Source organism: Bemisia tabaci, chromosome 7, assembly GCF_918797505.1.
Source record: "Bemisia tabaci chromosome 7, PGI_BMITA_v3".
Classification (NCBI taxonomy): Eukaryota; Metazoa; Arthropoda; class Insecta; order Hemiptera; family Aleyrodidae; genus Bemisia; species Bemisia tabaci.
The window spans coordinates 12,233,103-12,256,259 of NC_092799.1; the positions used below are offsets into that span (position 1 = coordinate 12,233,103).

General features: G+C 39.0%; 1 protein-coding gene across 3 annotated transcripts in view; it reads right to left on the minus strand.

The window, feature by feature from the left end:
* The window catches only part of LOC109035276 (uncharacterized), a 187,959-nt gene that overhangs the window by 47,381 nt on the left and 117,421 nt on the right, over positions 1-23,157 (minus strand). For 2 of the 3 annotated variants that reach the window (XM_072302314.1, XM_072302315.1), the window contains exon 1: positions 19,035-19,246. In XM_072302314.1, coding sequence (XP_072158415.1) covers positions 19,035-19,246 — 212 coding nt within the window. Of the gene's footprint in view, positions 1-19,034; positions 19,247-23,157 lie in introns of those variants that run through there. The other variant, XM_019048849.2, reaches the window with a different exon arrangement.

Genomic DNA, 23,157 nt, shown 5'->3' on the forward strand with positions numbered 1-23,157 from the left:
AATTAATGTGCCGGGTGCAGAAAAGGCACATTGCCGGCCGGTGTTTCAGGATTTCAGCTAACATTTCATCGATTAAAAATAATTTGCAAGTTTTTTTGAAACCCTTAAAGGATATTCTTTCTGATTTCACAATTTACCGAACGAAAATTTCCGTTAAACCGCTTAATAGTCACCTTCTCTCTAAAATATATATTAAAGGCAGAGATTCTGCAACCGCAAGCAAAAAGTGCCCCTAACTGCTCTCGTCGCATCAATTAATCTGGAAGGGAACTAAATTCATGAAATTGAGCTCACTACAAATTGATTTGCACTATCTCATTAAATTGTGGACGGAAATTTTGCCGACCAACTAATGGACAGAATACTAGTTTCCCTAAACTCTCGATTCTCTTTCTATGGAAGCTGTAAAAGCACTGAGTCCACTGCTTCCTGGAGGAAGGAGCGTAATTGCAGCCTGACGTCGCAAAATTTCCACTCGCAAATTGTATTCTCACAGAGAAATTTGTAGGGTATTTCTGACTAAAATTCTCACAGATTTTTCCGCTGCTTACATAAAAAAATTAGCAACATTTTGTAAAGGAATTGCATGGTCTTACTATTGTAGAAAATTGTTTTGGTCCGCTTCGTAATCTTGGAATGGAATAACGCCTTTTCGACTGGAAAGTCATAGAATCGCGTTTTCGCGGTTTAAGCATGCTGATTAGCAAAAGAATGTAAGATTTGTTCAACCGCCACATTTCTACGTTTAAAATTGACGGGGATGTCGCCTATCAAAAAACGCAGGTGTATGACGTCATCCACCGCGGTAGTGCAAACCGAGGTTTCTTCCATCTGATTTAATCAGTGTTTCACGTCGAGTTACGAATGCAAATGGACATATTTATGCTAAAAGGAACTATGTTGCACGCAAACCCTATGCACATAGTTCCTTTTAGCATAAATATGTCCATTTGCATCCGTTACTCGACGTGAAACACTGAAAAAACTAGATGGAGGGAACCATGGTATGCGCGATCACGGTGAATAACGTCATACACAGTGTTTTCCGATGACGGAAATCTTCGTTAATATTAAATGCGTTTGGCTGGAACTTGTTATTTTTACTGTTACATTAGCTCAAACCACTATAACGCAATAATAAGACTAGCACAAGTAACAAATCTTCCGTTTCCGTCAATTTTAAAAAAATCGATAAAACGTGGATCACATCACAAGATTCACTCCACCATGTGAAAAGTAGCCGCTTTGAAAAACGCCTTCAAATAATCGTATAGACAATTTCTCGACCTAGGTGCGCGAATAGTTGCTCGGCTTAATTGAACCCAACATTCAGAAGGTAAACGCTATTATAAACGTTGAGACCGCGCGGTTAATCCTGGTTCGGGCTCGGTTTTTTTGACGTTCGTGCAGGTTTTATTACTTTTTCCTTCTCTAGAAGCTTAAACATGTTGTCTAGACTTATTTACTATGCTTATTCCCTGATTCTCAGGAGGACATTCCCTGATTAGAATCCGAAGTTTTCTCCCACTTTCCCGGGATGTTTTGAGAACAACTATAACTTTCCGGGGTTCCAGATATGAACATCGAATTTTTTTCATCTACTGCCGATTCTTGGGCGCACATTTGACTGTTTATTCCCAACAGCGTTCCTGATGCTCATACTACCTGATCAGTGGAAGCTTTCCTATTATACCTTTCCTACTATGTTGATTTGATTATTCAATATTGTCATTCAAAAGGTCAATAATGATGATTCAGGTGCACTATCATGAACCTTAATAACAATGGGTACTTCAAATTTCCTTGCAACGCGGAAAATATTGAATGTTGATTTGTCATTTATTCTTATAAAAAATTTGCGATGAGTATCAACTGTTGATTTTACATTAAAAAATGCTAACTCAACATTTAATTTGTTCGTTTAACCGCGGACGAAGTTAACGTAGCATTTTTTTAAATTGTAAAATCAGCATTTATACGTGTCGCACATTCTTCAATCTTATAAATGCTGAAGCAACATTCGATTTTTTCCGTGCACAATTCACTTTTGCAGAGAAACAAACTTAGTGCATTTATACTTTCATTAATGTTCGGCAAATGATTGTAGTTAAAAGTAGAGTCCCTTTATACTGAGAGTCAACACAATTCGGCTCATGGATGTCACAAACGGGAATAAAGATTACAGAAATTGAACGTTTTTCGTAATCTTCGATCGGCCCATTCTCAAATGCCTTTCTCCGTTCCTCCTCTCATTCCGTTTGTTCCTTGCCGAACCCGTAATTCCCTGGTCCATTCCAGATTATAATCTTTGCAATTGGTGAAAATGTAATCTTTATTCCCGTTTGTGACACTGTGGAGGCCTAAAATACGGGAACCAATCAGAAATGGATTCAAATTGTCTTGACTCTCAGTATAAAGGGACTCTAGTTAAAAGATAACCGGAAGAATATTCCAATGAAGCTAAAGAGAGAGAATAGTCTTAAATCGGCAGAAGAAGAAATTCCTTATTTCTGGAACAGATTCCCTGATTTTCCCGTAATTTCCCCTGAAATTATTTATTTCATGAATTCCCGTATTTTCCGGTTGTTCCCGGTCCTGTAGACACCATGGCCTTAAACCATCAGAACACGATTCTGAAACTAGCACAACCATGTAAAAAGGGACCTCCGGTAAATATCGCAAGTCCGGTCATGGCTAGTGTCCCTTTATAGAGACAGTCAAGACAACGCGGCTCATGGATGTCACAAACGGAAATAAAGATTACACAAATGAACGTTTTTCGTAATCTTTGATCAACTCACTCTCGGATTCCTGTATCCGCTCCTTCTCTCGTTCCGTTTGCTCCTTGCCGTTTCCTCATTTCCCCGGTTCATTCCAGTCTATAATCCTTGCAATCGATGAAATGTGATCTTTATTCCCGTTCGTGACACTAAGGCGGCCTAAAATACGGGAACCAATAATCAGAAATGGATTTGCATTGTCTTTACTCTCAGAATAAAGGGCCTCTAGTCATGGCATCATGAGGCCTTGTCTCCACGGGACGTTTTCATGGGATTTTTCCCAAGCTCGAATCGCAGGAATGAAACTTCTGGGAGTTTTCCCAGTTACCGTCTCCACGGGACGAGGCTCATACGGTCCTGCGACTAGTTTGCGCGGGAAGATAACTTAGTTAAAGTCGAGTATTTAACCGGGATTAAAATAATAATTGCACTCAATTGACAATTAGACATATTATTTTAACTAAACAAACATTAACAATGGAGGAATCAACAAAATATCGCATAATTCGTTTACACTTCTTCTTCTTCTTCTCTCAGTGGGTCCTAGGGGTACAAGTACCATACTTACTGGGAAAAATAATGATTAACTCAATATTTTTCCCAACTTCGTAAATGAGATTTTTCCCTGGGACAAATCTCGTGAAACGGCCCGTGGAGACAAGTTATGAAAATACGAGGAAATCTGGCAGCGTGGCGTAGACCTCGTTCTCCGTCAGCGTCATTTGAATTAATGTACGCTGCGCTTGGTGCAGCCCCCTCCCCCCCAACCGCCGCCCCCGCGACGATCCCCCAATGGACTGGGGACATCATGATAGGCCGCGCTTGGCGACCCCCAGGCGAGGACTTCGCCTGAAATTGTCCACGTTACTACATAAAAATAAACCGACTATTCTTCCAAGATTTCATGTCGTAAAAAATTTCATTATCCACCCTCAACCCCGTCCCCGTCCCCCGCCAAACCCCGAAGCGGGAGTTTTGTTTGTGGTCGTCTCCTTCCGTCGGTGGCCAAACCGCTCAAGAAATTTTAGGAAATCAACGCATCGTCGTTTCCAACATTTCAATGTTGACTTTCTCCTCAATAATTGCATTTTACCAGGGATATCTCGGGCATTTCTGCTTTAAAATTTCACTCGATTTTCTTTTGATCTCGTGTGAGAATCAGAAAATTTCGGACAAAAACTGCACAGGTAATTTTTTTGAAAAAAATTGAATTCTTTACATCAATTGGACGTATTAGAGTTTTGTTCGTGGTCGTCTCCTTCCGTTGGTGGCCAAACCGCTCAAGAAATTTTAGGAAATCAACGCATCGTCGTTTCCACCATTGCAATGTTGACAAATTTCTCCTCAATAATTGCGTTTTTACCAGGGATATCTCGGGCATTTCTGCTTGAAACTTTCACTCAGTTTTCTTTTGATCTCATGTGAGAATTAGAAAATCTTGGACAAAAACTGCACAGGTAATTTTTTTAAAAAAATTGTCTTGGACAAAAACTGCACAGGTAATTTTTTTTTAAAAAAAATTGTCTTGGACAAAAACTGCACAGGTAATTTTTTTAAAAAAAATTGAATTCTTTAAATCAATTGGACGTACTTATGTTAAAAGGAACTATGTGCATAGGGTTCGCGTGAGACATAGTTCCTTTTGGCATGAATACATCCAATTTTGCGACCTTAGAAGCAAGTTATGTTTCATCGTTCGAGAAACGAACATTTCGTCGTTTTCCGCACGAAAGAACGTAACTACATTTCAATGTTGCCAAATTTCCTTTCGTAAATTGCATTCTAACCAGAAAAGTATTGGGCATTTCTAACTGAAAATTTCACTGATTTTTCTTCCGATTTCATGCGAAAATCAGACGAATTTGGATATAAATTGCACACTTACATTTTTGTAAAATAAATTAATCGTTGGAGTCAATTTGGCAACCTTGGATTGGAGTTACGTTCCTTCGTGCGGGAGACGACGATTTGTGAGGCTTCAACATTCTATGGTATGAATTAATTTTAGGTCTCAGATTCTGGGAGACACAAATCTATGCTGTGAATTTCGAGGAAACATAGAGTCCTAAATTTTTCCCTTAAAATCTCAAAATTTCGACGATCATTTTTTTAAAACAAAAACATTGATACCGCAATAGCATGCCACACAGAAAACCAGCTTCACTACTAATTTTTTACTACTAGTTTATCACAATTTTTTGTAATACGCTTGCGAACTCTGTCACTATCTTGCTTGTTTACATTAGCGTTAAGTTCTTCAGAAAAACCTTAAACTTGCAGACCAACAAGAAACCGGCACGGTATTTTCTGTACTAAACGGATTGAGATGGCAACATTCTCTGTTCTATAAAGGTGCTCTCTACAATGTCACGCATCACACTAAAAATACCATGTGCTCACTTCCTGTTGAATCTCTATAGATCGTATTCGATACATCAAACAGGTGAGATTGTATCGATATCGATTGGTTCAAAACATAAACATAGCCTCAAAAGTCAATTTAGAAATCGGAGGGAACGGGTCTTTTGTAACGGATTTTTTATTCTTTTGAGTGCCGAATGCCAATGCAAAGTGAAATTGTTAGGAATTTCCTCATTTTCAGCTTTTCCAACTTAAATCCTAATAGATTAGTTTGAGGTTATGTTCTATTGTTTTGAACCAAATGATACATCGAACCATTATCAAATACGGTCTATTAATAAAAAAAATTATGCGACATTATCTTCTCACGTTATTTATATTTAAAACATTGGATGACTTTATTTGCTCAACTTATTTTTGGAGTTTCACTGGAACCAATGTGGTTCTTATGACGATAAGAATTTTTAACGTAGAGGAATTCATTGATTAGAAAAATAAAGCAAAACTCAGGTTACTCTTGTTTCACTCGCGATCCGTCAGTATCAGATTTGGATTGCATTTTGCAAAAAGGAACCAGGAGCATTTTAATGTCGCCAAGATTATGCGACTTTCTTTACCCTGCAAATCTTAACTGATCATCTATATACCTACACATTTTATCTATACTCTCAATTTTAAGTTAAAAACAAACTTTTATAACATTATTTTTAAGATTAGCTTTACGCAGACGTTAACACCTATGTAAGTAATGCCCCGTAAGGGGCAGTAGTACATTTTTATTTAATAATAAAAAAAAAAAAAATACTCTCAATATACTAATAATTCAAGAGGAAAATTATCCTTATAAATCTGATTTTTTTCATTATTTCAGTAATTTTGTTGCAAAGCATGTATGCTGCAAAATCCTAGCAACATTGGAATGCTCTTGGTTATTTTGCAAAATGCAATCCATTTGGAGCACATTGGCGATATCCCAATGAGCTGGCTACTCGCAAGTCGCAACAGCATGCGTAAAATTGAGAGCTCCAAGAGTGCATTACTGCCATGCTGTGGAAAAACGCCGCATGAGCCTTCACTTGTTGCCAAACTTCTTCTGATAAAATACAAATTTCCAAGGCAACTGATGGATATTTATCTATCAAATTTTCAGAGACTTTAATTCGCAATTTAATCTACAATATCTGAATTTCAATGGAAATTATTCATAAATCTCCTTAAAAATTAATTTTTTATGTGAGGTAATTTGGCAACATTTGGATGTTGATACGGTATTTTTCCTTAGTGCGGCAGCTTAGTTGAACAGGACACCTTCCTCATCCCCAGAAGTCTCAACGTATAACTTACGGTTTCGGGCGATTTGAACAGATTTGGTTGATCAATCAAGTCCTGTTGATTAATCTGACAAAAAAAAAGTAGCTCAAAGATACCATAAACAGGGCCATTTTTATAACTGTTTGCCCAATTAGCGCCGAAAAGATTTTAAGTCCCTTTATACTGAGAGTTAAGACAACGTGAATCCATTTCTGATTGGCCACCGTACTCAAGCCTCCACAGTGTCACAAACGGGAATAAAGATTACATTTCCACCAAGTGCAAAGATTAGAATCTGGAATGGACCGAGAAATTACGGGTTCGACAAGGAACGAACGTAATGAAAGAAGGAAACGGAGAAAGGAATTTGAGAATGAGCCGATCAAAGATTACGAAAAACTGTCAATTTGTGTAATCTTCATTCCCGTTTGTGACTCCATGAGGGAATGTTGCCTTAACTCTCAGTATAAAGGGACTCTAAAAGAACCGAGGTGGAAAAAAACAAGATAGACACGCGGATGGATGACGTCATTAACGATCTTCCCGAAGGACGAAGTCTCCTTAACATGGACTTTTAGACAGATCGGCGGCGCGGCGCGCCGTGGCACTCTGCAGCGCGGCGGGCAACCAGCCGGACACGCGCATGGGCGCCTACAAACCTAACAGGGATACTTCACGCATTGCGCAATGCGTGAAGTATCCCTGTTAGGTTTGAAGGCGCCAGCGCTCGTTTAGTGCTAGCAGCTCGCGGCGCGGCGCGTGGCGTGGTGCGCCGATGCTGAGAAACCAAGTAAATTAAAATGCCTTCAATTTTTGCGTATGCAACACGGACATCTGCGAAGCTTGAATAGTTGCTTCAAAGCGTTATTACCGATGTCGTCTTGCGTCTGCTCGTGAAGATACTAATCGAGAGTAGATTCCCATTATCCTGAGAGTAAAGACAATTCGAATCCATTCCTGATTGGTGTCCGTATTTAAGGCCTTCGTAGTGTTACAAGCGGGAACAAAGATTGTATTTCCACCAATTGGAAAGATTATAATCTGGAATGGACCGAGGAATTACGGGTGCGGCAAGAAACAAACGGAATGAGAGAAGGAACGGAGAAAGGAATTTGAGAATGAGCCGATCAAAGATTACGGAAAACGTTCAATTTGTGTAATCTTCATTCCCGTTTGTGACTCCATGAGGGGGTGTTGCCTTAACTCTCAGTATAAAGGGACTCTAAAAAAACCGAGGTGGAAAAAAACAAGATAGACACGCGGATGGATGACGTCATTAACGATCTTCCCGGAAGGACGAAGTCTCCTTAACATCGAATTATAGACAGATCTTATAATTTGGACTGCATTTTGCAATTTGAACCTATATATTCTGGCTCATCCGGAAAAACACTTATGCGCATTCAAAGACTAATGGCTTGTACGTTGTTTTTAAACCGGGACGGAATTTATAGGTCCAAATTGCAAAATACAGTCCATTTGATGCTAATATCCGCTCTTTCAGCATCAAAACCCGACGCTATAACCACCGCCACTGACCCGTTTCGGTACCCCCATGAAACGCGGGATAGTCATGGCCGAGCTTCCAAATCGTCGTTTTGCCGAGAAAGCGCGTAAGTGCCTCCCGAGATGAGGCTCATACCTATTAAAACTCCGTGCCATTCGGGGTTCACGTAGAATCAACACTTTTGTCAGCGTAAGATCGAAATATACGGAGAGCGTGAGTCATGTGTCACCATCTTAGGGGAGCTGATACCCTGCATATTTGATGATCGCGAAGAAGAGAGCCTGGTTATTGTCGGTGAGCCGTAGAATTCATTACAGTACGTGGGTTTCGGGGCTCAGCTGACGATGGAGGTGTTCCATTTCGGGGCGGGTTCATTTGGACGTATCTCTGCCAAACGGAACTATGTGCATTAAGACGTGAGCCCTGTTATGCATGTATTCTTATGGGTATCAGGGCTCTTGTCATACTGCACAGAGTTCCATTTGACAGGAACACGTTCATTTAGTCGTAATTGGGCACTAAAATAGGGCTCAATTAACTAGGACGACCGCAGCGTGGCCGTTGGCTAAGACGCATGGCCGTCGGCCGCGTTACGATCGCTTTGAACTATCCTCCGATCCTTAGCAAAAAGCACGTTTGTATATTGGGTTTCTGTTGTAGTTGGGTGGTTGTAGGTGAGCAGGGCGATATGCAACGACCCCGTGTTTGACACTCGCCTTATGCGCCCTCCATTCTCCGAGGAGATAAATGCATAATTCAGCCGGACCTCGATTCCGACCTCAGTTCCTCGAACGCAGTGCGTCATATGCATGAACACTGAATTAAACAGAAAGGTACCAAGTCACGGCTTTTTTTAGTGGGGGGGTGACTTTGGGGGGGGGGGTAGTTTTACCCTAGTAGCAAAACCAAAGACGGAAAAGATAAAGATTGTGTACGAAAGTTAATTTTTCTTATACAACGCATGCATACGGAAGTGTTAAAAGTGAACGTTATTATGTAACCATTATATAAAAAAGTCATAATTTTCGTGAGCTTTTCGCAAACATACTAAAAAATCTTCTAATTTACGAAAAGCTCACGAAAATTATGACTTGTTTCTATATAATGGTTACATAAAAATGTTCACTTTTAACACCTTCGTATGCATGCGTTAAATAAAAAAAATAAAAAAAAATTGTCTATGAAAAAATTACCTTATAAATTATTAAAAAGTAGTTATAACCCTATGCGTTTTGGTTTAAATAATTCCATTTTAATTTTTCGTGGACTGATGGGCTGGGGTCCATTTTTACATGGTGGACCTCATTTTCTGAATGTCCAGACTGCATTTATGATTTCCGTAACATAAAACGTGACGAAAAAAAGGGTGCAAGAGTAAGGAAGCCTCTCCTAAAATTACGATATTTTGGAGAAGGGTTTCCTTACACCCGCCGCTACAATTTTGATACGGGCTTCTTATTAAGAATGAATCTAATAAATATTACTCAAACGCAAGAAAAAGAAGTTAATAAAACTACAAAAAGTCGCGCAAAAACTCAGCTTAACGACCTGTAAGAGCGTTTTGGGGATTTGACATAAGTGACACTGACAGCTCTCAGAGCTTGTAACCACAACTCCACGACCCCTTTGAGTACAAAACAATGAGCTAACCGAATTAAGTGGAGGCATTTCTTCCATGATTGATTCGCTGGGATCCACGCTTTCACTCACACACGACAAACGCAAACGCCCACAATGGCATAGCCAACGCAGGTCCTGTTAATAAGAGAACAAGGATCCGGTCATAAGTTACCCGCTACGATGGCTGCCCCCATGGGCTCCTCTCCGTCGAGACTCAATGATAAGTTTGATTAATGAACGTGACAGCATCACGCACATTAGACGCTCTTCAAATTTCACTTAGGCCTGTCACCCCGACGAGCTTCGAGCCATTTCATCTTTTCCGGCTGCCTCCTGCCAGGAAAAATGATCCGCGACGAAACGTCGCCCCACTCACGAACGGTGCATCTCCATGTCTACGTGGACCTCGGGAAGTATGGAGTTGAAGGGGCTATGCGGCTCAACATATGAAGCAGTTCAGACCTTACGTAAGATGAGGACGATAAGTGCTCTCAATATGAGGCCCCCGACAGAGTCCCTCGCGGAGATCGTCGCGTGCAGCCGGATGCCCCTTCAAAAAAACGCATGTCGGATCATTATACACTGGATCAGTTGCTCGACAGCTTAGTTTCTTTTTAAGGTTGCCTGGCGAGCATGAGATCAAATAAGTTTCTACACTTTTACCTCAAATTTTCAATGAGTTTTACTGTAGCCAAGGTCTGCAATAGTTAAAATGCTACGTTTTTCCCTCAAAATTGTACGAAAAAAATTAATATATCACGAGGAACAGTGTGGAGATCCACTCCTCGACTAGATTCTCTTTATACTGAGAATATATACTTTTTAAGGTTGCCTGGCGGGCATGAGATCAAATAAGTTTCTACATTCCTACCTCGAATTTTCAATGGGTTTCACTATAGACAAGGTCTGCAATGGTTAAAATGCTACGTTGTTCCCTCAAAATTTTACGTAAAAAGTTAATTTATCACGACGAATAGTGTGGAGATCCACTCCTCGACTAGAGTCCCTTTAGACTGAGAGTTCAGACAATGTAAATCATGAGAGTATAAGAGACATGCATATTGCCCAAGCCAAATACCTCGGCAGCGCGGCGGGCAACCAGCGTGACACGCGCATAGGCGCCTACGAACCTAACAGGGATACTCCACGCATTGCGCAATGCGTGGAGTATCCCTGTTAGGTTTGAAGGCGCCAGCGCTCGTTTCGTGCTGGCAGTATCCGACGTGGTGCGCCGCGCCGCGAGAGTAAAGACAATGTGAATCCGTTTCTGATTGGTTACCGTATTTTAGCCCCCCACAGTGTCACGAACGGGTATAAAGATTACATTTTCACCAATTCCAAAGATTATAATCTGGAATGGACCGAGGAATTACGGGTTCGACAGGGAACAAACGGAATGAAAGAAGGAACGGAGAAAGGAATTTGAGAATGAGCCGATCAAAGATTACGAAAAACTATCAATTTGTGTAATCTTTGTTCCCGTTTGTGACTCCATGAGGGGAGGGGGGTGTCCTAACTTTCAGTATAAAGGGACTCTATCCTCAACTAAATATGAACCAGTAAAAATTAACAGAAATTACAAGGAAGTCAGATGACGTAATTTGGAATTTTTTTACTAAACAAATGCTTATGGTAAACAATTATACTTTTCCTTGATAATAGAAATTTTGATCTCATCAAGACGATTCCAGCACGCTGAGAGAATCGCTTCATTTTAAAGTGCACTGAAGCCCTTACATGTTACTCAATTTGACTCTCCGAGTGAACTTTAGTTTTAAGCAAGTTGGAAGTTTGAAAATTCGAACGTGGGAAACATTAATGCGTTATTAGTGGACACTTTTATACAGTCTTTGTAAAGTTCTATGTGAATTTTTTATGAAGAATAATATAATGCGATACCATATTTTCTTACCCTAGATTCAATACGGTAGTAAGATCTCCTAAAATCAAGCATGAAATTTCAATATGACACATATATGAGCGTAAGGGTTAATTTTCGGGAACCAGAATGTTTCCACCATTGTGCATCTACTCCTGCATCTACCTTGGACGGATGACTTGAATTGGTTCAAATTAGAAATAATCTGCTCTTTTTGGAGTTTCTTCGAGTCACTGTCTTGGCGTGTTGAAATTCTGCCCGAACAAAGACGTTAAATGTATTTCCTACCTCAAACAGAAAAATAAATCGGTACACAGAACGGGAACACTATTCTGCCGTGCTAAGGAAAAACGCCGTATGAACATTCGAGAGTTGCCAAATTTCCTCCGATAAAATGTTTATTTTTAGGAAAAGCTATGGATATTTTCCCTTGAAATGTTCAGGAACGTCAAGTGAAATGGGAAGAAAAATGTTTACAAATTTGCCCGAAAATTCGTGATTTACTAAAATAAATTTGGCATAGCCTGAAGGTTCATACGGCGTTTTTCCTTAGCACGGCAGTATTGGAGCCTCGGTCACTAACCTCACTTATCAGTGCGTTAAAGAACAAACGCCTTCATATTCTATGCTTACAACAAGCAACATCCTGTCTTCCTCCCGTAGAGAGTAGAGACGACAAAATTCGCGAATAAAAGCTTTCTTAAAGATATCGCCGATATGATTCGGAGGTACCTGTAATCATTTTGTCAAAACAGCGAGATCACTTTTATGAATTTGATAGCATCGACTGTGTCCCGGAGTGAAAAAAGGCCAACACAGGGGTGAGAATGGGGTGGCGTGGTGGCCAGGGGGCGGAGGCCTTTGAGTGGTGGTAATAATGAAAAGAAAGAAGAAGGAGAAAGTGAAATAACTTAATCTGGGCCGTGGACGGGGGCGAAGAAGGCGGGGGTGTCCAAAACGACGGCTCTGGCCTCTTGCCATGGCCGGAACTAGCGACCGAGCCAGGCCGATAATTAAAGCTCGCACTACCGCACTCAAACCAAGTTGTCAAATCTTACTAAAATTTAATATATATGAAGCTCTGACAAATTGAATGTTCTTATTTTGCCTAAAATTTTTTAATCACCCACCTAACGAATTTGTAACCGTATGCGGGAAAAACCTTATAGATCACGGAATTTAAATTGAATGTATTTGTGCTAAAAGGAGCTAAATCCGTGTAAAAATGAATTAAATCAAAAGTAACCTCATGTGCTTGTGGTCTCCTAACTTTAAAGTTCCTTTTGGTTTTATTTATTTGTGTATATTTTCTTATAACATGAATACGTCCGATACGTTAACGTAGCCATTTCCGTTTAGTTTCGTCAAGAAATTGAATTTTGAAATTTAGACGGACAAATCCATTTGGTGACATAAAACATAATTTAGGAGTGGTTTGATTTATCTTTGGTATCTTTGGTGGTATAAAATCTGCATAACTAAATTTTAGACTGGAAATAGTAAGTTTTCAACATAGAAAGTAGGCATTTCCAATAAATTTTCTGGGATTTACGTACTTTAAACTTCAAAAGTCAAGCAACCATTGCGCCTGTTTGATTCAACATGTTTTCGGTTTTTTTGTTTTATGTTTTTTTGTTTTTTTTTTTCATGAATAGTTTGTGAAACTCTTCTCTATGCTTTGGGTGTTAATTATTAGGTGCTGATTGCTAGCCTATAAACGGCTACTTAATCATAATTTCTTTAAATTTTGTAGGTAATAATCTCAGGTTGAGTTAACTGTTTTCAAATTTTCGAATGAACACTTGAGTGATTTACTGTTTTATATTTTTATAAAATTTAGTGGTGCGCATGCAGAAATCAAAGGTTACTCAATGAAGCAGCGATAGCAGCAGGATCAACTAGTTCCTATTGCAAAACAAAAATATATAGTGCAGTTATTGAAAACTAACATCATTTTTAGACTGTGTATGCACGGAAAAAATTGGATTGCTGATTTATCAATTAAATTGTTACAAAAATATGCCGGACTTGTTTCAAATGTACATTTTAAAACAGTAGAAAGCTAATTTAACCACGTGGGTGGTCCAGAATTTTTTTTCGCAAAATCTACATTGAAACATATCGGACACCTCTTTTGACAACATAATTGTTAAATCAGCAATTTCATTTTTTCCCTGTGGGTGAAATCTGCACCATTGAACAAGACAAAGCCTATAAGGGCTGAAAGTATTTAAGTGACTCTTAAATTTATCTGAAGGCTTGTGTGTCTTAGATTCGAAAGTCTTATGTGGTTACTGCGATACTTCCCAACTTCCGTCGTCAGATTGCATAATATGAAGCTGTTGCACACAGTTCGTCATTTAAAAATTCCATTGCTGATATTTTCCTTGTACTTCCCATGCATTTTATCATGGAATGTGGCAACCATGGGCAAAAGCCTGCAGAAACGTTCACCGCACAAAACGACTACAACTATCATCTCGGCTTTCACGATTTTCTCGCCCCGCTCTCCTTGCTCGACTCTGCGCTTTCTTCTTAGCCGCTCTTTCGTTCTTAGTTTCCTCCCACTACCTGATATTCCCAAAAGTTTACTTCCTCTCAGCATAGGTTCACCCCGCCTTGAAACTCGATACACCTTTGTGCATCTCCTCAAAATAACATCGAAACTTGCTGCAAGTTTCTCATGAACATATTTCAAGCGGCTTCGAAGAAGTTTAGAGCCTTTTGCATCAAAATTGCTGCTTCTCTAGGTATATTTAAAAATTAGACTGTGCTAGCACTATTTTACGTCTTCGACAAATGAAGGAGGAAAGTGAATTTTCTTTAAAAAATAGAAAAGTTAAAAAAAGAGGTAAGATGGATTTTTTATAAAGCCTTGAAAACTAAATTGGCAGCTGCGTAACGTGGCATTAAACTTTAACTTCAGACTCACTGTCTTTGAAATAATAGAAATGCTACCACTCCATTCAGTGTTGGGTTTATTCAAGGTTGTTCGATCGCAATTACCTCTTTTTTAAAATAATCTATATTAATTATCTCACACCACTTTGCTGTGATTATAATTATGTACACGACTGAACTGAGATTTTAATCTATACTTTTTTTCATGAATGTAAATGAGAATAATCCATGCGTGCTGCCAGCGTGTTGCCTGCGCAAAACGCGCACTGGCGCCTACAAACCTAAGGGGATACTTCACGCATTGCGCAATGTTTGAAGTATCCCCTTAGGTTTGTAGGCACTACCGTATTGCGCTGGCCGGCCGCTCGCCGCTCCGCAGTATGCCAAGGCGCCTCAAGCAACTATTTCACAACAGAGGTGTTGCACAGCATCACACAAAATTGAAGGCGCTCCGGCAGCTCGACCTCAAGTTTTTGGATGCGTGATCAGAAAACTTCAGACATCCATATGACCTCAACTTCGAGTCCCATGCGCGAAGTTTTTTTCTCCGTGCACCGAGCGTTTCTTTTGACTATTCCGGCATATATTTAATCATTTCTTACACGATGGATATCTCCAATCACAGATCTACTCCCCAACAATCAACAGAAATACAAACCCTCTTACATGCGATGAACCCAATATTACCACCAAAATTCTAAAACTCTTCATCTCTCTTAATTTAAAAATCTAAATTTTCGTTTATACTCCCATTTTCAAAATTATCTGTAATGACGTTAATAGCCTGAGACGCTGAATGTCTTAAAATTATAATAACTAACTAACTATAAACTCCTATTTTAGCGCCTACACGATTAATGAAGAGCCTTTTCGCACCTGACCGCGCGTTAATTTTGCCCTCTTCTTTTCTAGGAATCCATCGAAGAGCGGTTAAAATATCCTCGGCCAGGCCGGGGCCGTATTGTTGCGCCGTTTAATTTCCCTGACCGCCGCGGGCGCCGACGAGGAAAGATCCGCGGCGGGCGGCGGGCGGCGGGCGGCGGGGTGGGTAAACAATTTTAAAATAGGGAGTCGCGGAAAGTTGCGAAAGGAGGAAGTCGCCGGGTGCGGGGGCGGGGGAAACTAGGTGAGGCAGACGCAGGAGCCGACGCACAATAGATCGAGTCAACAGAGGGGGTCGGACAAAATTTGGAAACTTTAAACGCTTATAACTCCGTTTATACAAAACTTTGAGGCTCTAAAAGTGGTTTCATCGGTTTTCTCGTGAAATTTTCTGCTAGGAGCATCCCTCAGAGTTTAAAATGTGACGAGATAAAAATAAAAATGTGCAGTTTTAGTCAAGAATTTCATGTCCGACCTCTCTGATTGACTCGATCCACTGTGCGACGAGGCACTCATAAAAATGCTCGCGGCCGTTCTCCCGGTTCCCGTTTTCCGTCTTCCAAGTTTGCTCTTCTCATCTGCTCCCGACACTGTTTCTGATAATCATCTGATGGCACGCCAGCCCGCCGCCGACCCAACCTCAATGCATAATCGGGCTCCTCTTATTAACTCCACGTCAAGCTAAGAAAAACGCGGATGCTCTTTACACGCCGCGTCGGGCGTCCCTCTCAGCGCTCTACGCTTTTGCCAATCTGCGCGGCCGTTCACTTTACGCTTTCGTTGCAGGTGTGATTGCGAGTTAAAATTAAAATCGATAGAAACAAGGCTATTACCCAGGAAGACAGAGATATTTGGCCAATATTTAAACAATATTGTTTTGATAATGCAATATAATATTCAAACATTGGGCCAATTTTGGTTAAATATTGAGCCAATGTTAAAAATGTACACCATATTTCTTTTTGGCATAAATACTGTGCCAATACTTTAAAATACTGTGAAATACTGTGTCAATACAATGAATATATTTTTATAATATTTTGGGTAAACAATTATTTTTAAAATACAAAATAAAGATTCTTTACCTATATTTTTAAAAAAATAATTTTGATTAACCCTAGTCTGCCTGAGTGGGGTCAGATTGACCCCACGGGAGTTTCAACTCGTTGCCATTTCTCGTGGTATGCACGAAATTTTTTGTCATTCACAAATAGCTCTACAAAAACATCTAGGAACACGATTTTGAAGGGGGAAAAAAAATGTGCATGAGAGATCAAAAAATTCACGAGTACCCTTAGAAAGCCTGAGCGGGGTCAGATATCCTTATAACATATATTTTACCATTTAGCATCACAAAAGCTTACTTTGAAGGTGTATTCACTTTTCTCTTTTTAAATTTTTTTCAGAAACTTATAAAACAAGCAAAATTTTTCAGATTTTTTTTCGTTTCCAGTATTTAGTAGCCCTATGATTTTTTTTTTCTCATGCTGAGAACAACATGTCAACATGTGTGTGATAAAATGGTTGCATACCCTGCGCCGTGTTTTTTAAAACTTAGATATGCTTTATGGTTAAGGCCTGTAAGGTTAAAGCACTGATATTAACTAAAAACATGAAAATAAACATAGCTAACTAATTGATTTTCAGCTGGGGTCAAATTGACCCCGCTCAGGCTTTCTCGTTGGTTCAGAGACTCAGGCAGACTAGGGTTAAAATATTATCAAAATATTGTCAGTATTGTGTAAATATTGTGACAATACTGACAATATTTGCCCAATATTGTAAAAATATTATGTCTTATCTGGGATACCCCACCCAATTGCTTAGGAATAGAACGCAGGATAGCACAGGAAAATAAATAGTACCATTTAGGTTGAATAAGTACTGGAGCGACAAGTGAATTAGCTATAATTATATTATCAGAATCAACTAAAACTAAAGGAGAAGAGCAAATTAAAAATAGAGATATGATTTTTTAAAAAAAAAACCCAAAAAATCTTTAATTAAAAAGTTAGGATAAAAGAAAATTGTGTCATCAAATCCAACTAACCCTAAAGGATTATTAGATCCATGAACATGAAGAAAAACTAAATAAGTTAAAATTGAAAATATAATTGAAAAAAGAAAAAGAAAATTAAATGAGAAGAACCGATTAAGAGTAGCATTTTTGTAGCATTTTATTAAGTGTATCAAGTTAATCAGAGTGGTTGGACATGAACTTCCAACTAATACTGCAAATTTTAATGTTTATGTAGAAGAACCGATTAAGAGTAGCATTTTTTGATAAGCATTTTATTAAGTGTATCAAGTTAATCAGAGTGGTTGGACATGAACTTCCAACTAATACTGCAAATTTTAATGTTTAATTTGTCAAATTTTTAATTTTAAGGGGTGTTAAAGTAGAAAATTTTACGAGGAAACCAATAGAATCACTTTTAATACCTCACATTTTTGTATGAACGGAGTTAAAAGCTTTTAAAGTCTCGAAATTTTGTCCGACCTCTCCCCTTGACTCGATCCGCTGTACGTCGAGCCTCCAGATGTTGCCAAATTTCCTTTCATGGATCACGAAATTGTTAGAAAATTTGTGAATGTTTTCCCTCCAATTTTTCAGAGAATTGTCTTCGTGATTTGATCTAAGGTTCTGAAAATTTCCAGGAAAGTTATTCATGACCTTCTTCAAAAATAAATATTTTCTAAGAGAAAAGTTGGCAGCAGTCGAATGCTTATGCGGCGTTCTTCCTTTTAGCACAGTAGAGTCGCGTCGTGCCGAATAGAGCCGCAAGAGCAAACATGAAGCTTTCAGGAAATTGACTCAGTAGCTCCGGAGCAGTAAATTCTATTTCAAAAACCTATGCGTTCTTTGATAAATTGCCACCAATCATTCGGAAGACTCACAAATGGATTACATTTTGCAATAAGGAACCACTATTTCTGGCCCATTTTAGAAACAACAAACATGGCGTTGGTTTCTCAATGCAGATATGTGCTTTTATGGGAGAGCCAGAGATAGTGGTTCCGTATTGCAAAATTTAATCCAAATCGTTTGGATTATTGGATTACATTTTACAATAAGGAACCATCTCTGGCTCTCCCATAGAAGCACATATCTGCATAGAGAAACCAACGGCATGTTTGTTGTTTCTAAAATGGGCCAGACATAGTGGTTCCTTATTGCAGAATGTAATCCTATTAAAGATTGGAAAGTAGTGTTTCGTCAGTCCCCTTCACAAAAGAAGGTAACTTAATTTCAACGTTGCCAAATTTCCTCTCGCGAATTCCATTTTTACTAAGAGAATCTCGGAGATTTCTAACTAAGATTTTACTGATTATCCTTCAGATCTCATAAAATATCAATGAAATTTTGTAGACATTTTGCAAATGTACTCCTTTGTAAACACTTTAATCTTTTGAGTAAACTTTGCAATCTTGGAATGAAATTACGTCACTTCGTGCGGAAAATGACGATTTCATGACTGTTGGACATCATACAACATTGCTTGCTTTTCTGATTGCGTTTTGGACACACAACAAACAAATTTCAATGATAGGAATTAGCAGAAAAAGGCGGCATTTTACTCAATACGCATATCTTCTGGCGAAATACAGCGTTACCCATTACGGCAATTCTGTTTGAAACAATGTTGACTTTTTCGCACTCACGGCTTTCTCACGTGTCACTATAGTCGACCCGTTTCAGACGCGAAATGAAAAGAGCTTTGTTATAACCTGGACGCGGCGAGAGAAACTTAAAAGTAAGTAGCTAGGTGAAAAATCGCATCGCTTTGATTACCTCCTGAGCTGTTTGTTGCAGACGATGAGCGTCATCAAGGCGACATTGGCGGAGATGCCCGCTGCACAGAGACTGAAAATGATGGCCGCTTCGGTCTCTCCGTCCGGGTGACACTGAAATGTCGTTCGGTTGCTCGTGTAGTTGCTGTAACCACTCGTCCCAAAACGCAGGTTTGGCGCCCCAATCCCTGCAACATCCCACACAGAAGACATTTCAATACATCATTCCATTACCGCTATCACTTTAGAAACAACATATATGGGCCGCGTTAAACAGAAAGGAACCAAGCCACATCAGCTATTGAACAATTTAATTGGGCAATTTAATTTTTTACATGAAAACAGTTGTGTGGATTTTCGTGCAAATTTCGGTGATAATTCTCCATGGTACGAAGCAAATTCCTTAAAATTTTCAAAGAGATCCGAACAAACGTTCTCTCGTAAAATATTGAATTGCCCAGTTAAACTTGGCAATAGCTGATGTGGCTCGGTTCCTTTCTGTTAAACTCGGTCCATATGTGCTATTAGTTAAAGACAGTCATGTTGAATTTTCTGCTGGGAAAAATCAAAATTACAGGAGGTCATATCGGCATTCAAAAACAACTTTTCTCTCTACAAATAAGTAGAAACTTGAGTTCCACCACCTTTTCTGATAGACAGTACTCGTAAATTTTTTGAGGAAAATTTAAATCATCGCATTTATTTCAACGCTCGGTTTAATTCAAGTAGGCTCTCGTTTTTTTGGCGAAAAGTTTTTGTTAGAAAGTGTAAATTTACAGATAAATAGAACGCCAACTTCTTATTGGTAAGATTTTAAAATCTTAAGTGTTAAACCAATTTTTACATAACATTTTAACACGATGAGAATACATACTTCGTTATGGGTTAATTTCCTAATCTTCCTAATGGTCCATTGCAAGCTTCTTTTCAAACTGTTGAGTTTTTTAATTTTTCATCTCTGCATATTGAAAAAAATCTTCAAGAATAGTTGCGACTTGTACCGCGCGATCAACACGGCAAGTGCATGTGGGTGAATTCAAATAAGGGTCAAATTCCAGGTTCTATTTCCTCCCAAAATTTTTTTCTGAATTTTTGGGCAAACCAAACTTTATTTTGACTATCATTAGGTGTAGACTTAGGAAATATAGCTCGTCGAGCTTAATAGTTGGGCTTAAACCCGAATTTCCACCGTCAAGTGTATCACTTCCCAAAATTTGCCGTAATTTTGCCTGATTTCCTAAATTTTCATCTCAGAGGTGACATATAATACTTTTAATTAAAAATTGAACACAATTGTCATAAAAGCATCGTCGATCACTAAATTAAAGCATAATTGAAAACATGTAACCCTTTCATATCTTGCAGAACCAAAAAAATTAAGAAAAAATTCATCTGTCATGAAAGATATCTGGAGCTTATTCTGCTTGTCTTTTAGACAGTTCCGTCTGTTTATCAAAATGCGCACTGATTTCGTTTCACACGAGAAGAAGCTTTTATTTCTTGGAATATTGCAATACAAAATGGATCAAAAACACCGAATTTTAAAACTTCGAGTGGGCGTGTACCCGCTGAAGTGGTGATAAAGCCAGGAAATTTTGAGGACTTACATTAACATAACAATTACACCGGTCAACTTTTTTTTTTTTTTTTTTTTTTTTTTTTTTGATTTTCCGAAGATTTGCCAATGGTTTCGGAGTAGATTTTTGGCGCTGATTCTGAAGAACACCTCCATTTACCTGTATCAATGCGATTTATCCTGGGAAAGTTCGGAATTTTTCCGGAGAAATCGGAATTTTCCTTAAAAGTCTAGCTTTTCCAGAAGAGTCAATTTTCCGGGAGAATCTGTGCACGATGGAAAAAACACAGGAATTTTTCGATTTCGTAGCCTAAGATACATAAGAAACCCTATTTGCACCCCTATTAAAATTTCCTTTCTTTTCCTTATACCAAGGTTTTCCGGTCCAGTTTCATAAAAATCAATTAATTAGTCACCGAGATAGTGTTTTAAGCCACGGCCACCATCTTAGATTTTCGAATCTCGGAAATTTGACTAAAATTCGAGTTCCCCATTCAAAAATACCCGCGGGTACCAAGTTTCGCGTAAATCGATTGATTAGGCTCTGAGATAGCATTTTAGGCCATGTCCGCCATCTTGGATTTTCGAATTTTAAAAATTTGACTAAAAATTCAAGTTCCCCATTGAAAAGTACCCCCGGGTACCAAGTTTCACTTTAATCGACTGATTAGGTGCTGAGATAGCATTTTAGGCCACGTCCGCCATCTTGGATTTTCGAATTTTGAAAATTCGACTAAAAATTCGAGTTTCCCATTCAAAAATACCCCTGGGTACCAAGTTTTGCGTAAATCGACTGATTAGGTGCTGAGATAGCATTTTAGGCCACGTCCGCCATCTTGGATTTTCGAATTTTGAAAATTCGACTAAAAATTCGAGTTTCCCATTCAAAAATACCCCCGGGTACCAAGTTTTGCGTAAATCGATTGATTAGGCGCTGCGATAGCATTTTAGGTCATGTCCGCCATCTTGGATTTTCGAATTTTGAAAATTCGACTAAAAATTCGAGTTCCCCATTGAAAAATACCTCCGTGTACCAAGTTTCACTTAAATCGGTCGAAAAGAGCGCCTACAGGGCTTAAACAAACAAGTCCCAGTTGATTAGGCGCTGCGATAGCATTTTAGGTCATGTCCGCCATCTTGGATTTTCGAATTTTCAAAATTCGACTAAAAATTCGAGTTCCCCATTGAAAAATACCCTCGGATACCAAGTTTCACTTAAATCGGTAGAAAAGAGCGCCTACAGGGCTTAAACAAGCAAGTCTCAGTTGTAACAGTTTTCCACTCTGTCCCACTACAGTGGGACATGGGACAGGATGGAAACATATGGGACAGGATGGAACGGGACAAGATGGAACGGGACAGGATGGAATAAGCTGTTTTTTAAGCTTATCTCTAACAGTAAAGACAATTTTGGTGTTTTTTTTCACGGAATATTTAGTAGCACGTCCTAGAGGATCGGAATAAGAGAAAATTTTCCCTAACGCACACTTCGAAAGTATTTTACGAGCTGATATTAGTGTGTGTGTGTATGCTTGACGCCCTGTTAGTTATCATGTATAGCATTCTGTTTGGCATCATTAATGGCGTTAATCTTGCACAAAAATTTGCGAATTTCAGAATTTTTGCCATCTACGACGTGTGAACTATTCAATCAAAACAAAAAAAGTCGTTTTTGGAAAAACCTCAACGTTACGGCAGTCATTTAGAGCTTATTACATCGTCGCCATGTCTCTCCTGACTGTTGCTGACTGTTGCTCGGGACAATGATTCTAGCGCGTGAAAAAGTTATTGATGGAGCAAAAAATAAATTGACCTATTTTTTTTCTCAAATTCAAAAGCATTACCTATCATCTCCGATAAAGTTTTCTCAAATAATCACTCTAGTTATGCTGCAACATCGATTTAAAGTCAAGAACCAGGCACGGGGGACACGCAAATTTGGGACAAATGTAGGCAATTTGCACATTCAAAGTTCTCCTAAATTTTTATTTCAGTCCAAATAAAGTGGGAAGTAGCATGTAATAGTCAACAATAGTGTGGAAAATGAGAAAAAAATTTGATCTGCCCATGATTCTCAGATTATGACGATTAAAACAGCTCGGGACACCAAATTAGACGCTTATTTGAACTCACCCAGTATCCACAAACGGGAGGAATAGAGCATACCGCCTTCCGAGTTCCTACGGCAACAGACGCAATGCGACATCAGTAATAACGCGCTGATGCAACTATTCGAACTTTACGGATGTCCTGGTTGCATATGCAAAAATTGAAGGCGTTTTTATTTTTTTTGGTTTCTCAGCACCGGTGCGCCGCGCCGTACGCGCCACCATTAAAATACGCGGTGTGTGCTTGATGCTCATCACAGTTTCTGGTGGGATCTGATGAATAAACGAACGCATTGATGGTGAAATTAGAATAAAAAGAAAAAAGTGAAAATTTAAGAATGTAAAAAATCCCAATGGCGGTGTTCCGAAATTTCTTCCTTTCTTCCATAATAATACAGAAACTTTAATAATTTTTGGAAATTTTTGTAAAACTTTTTCTT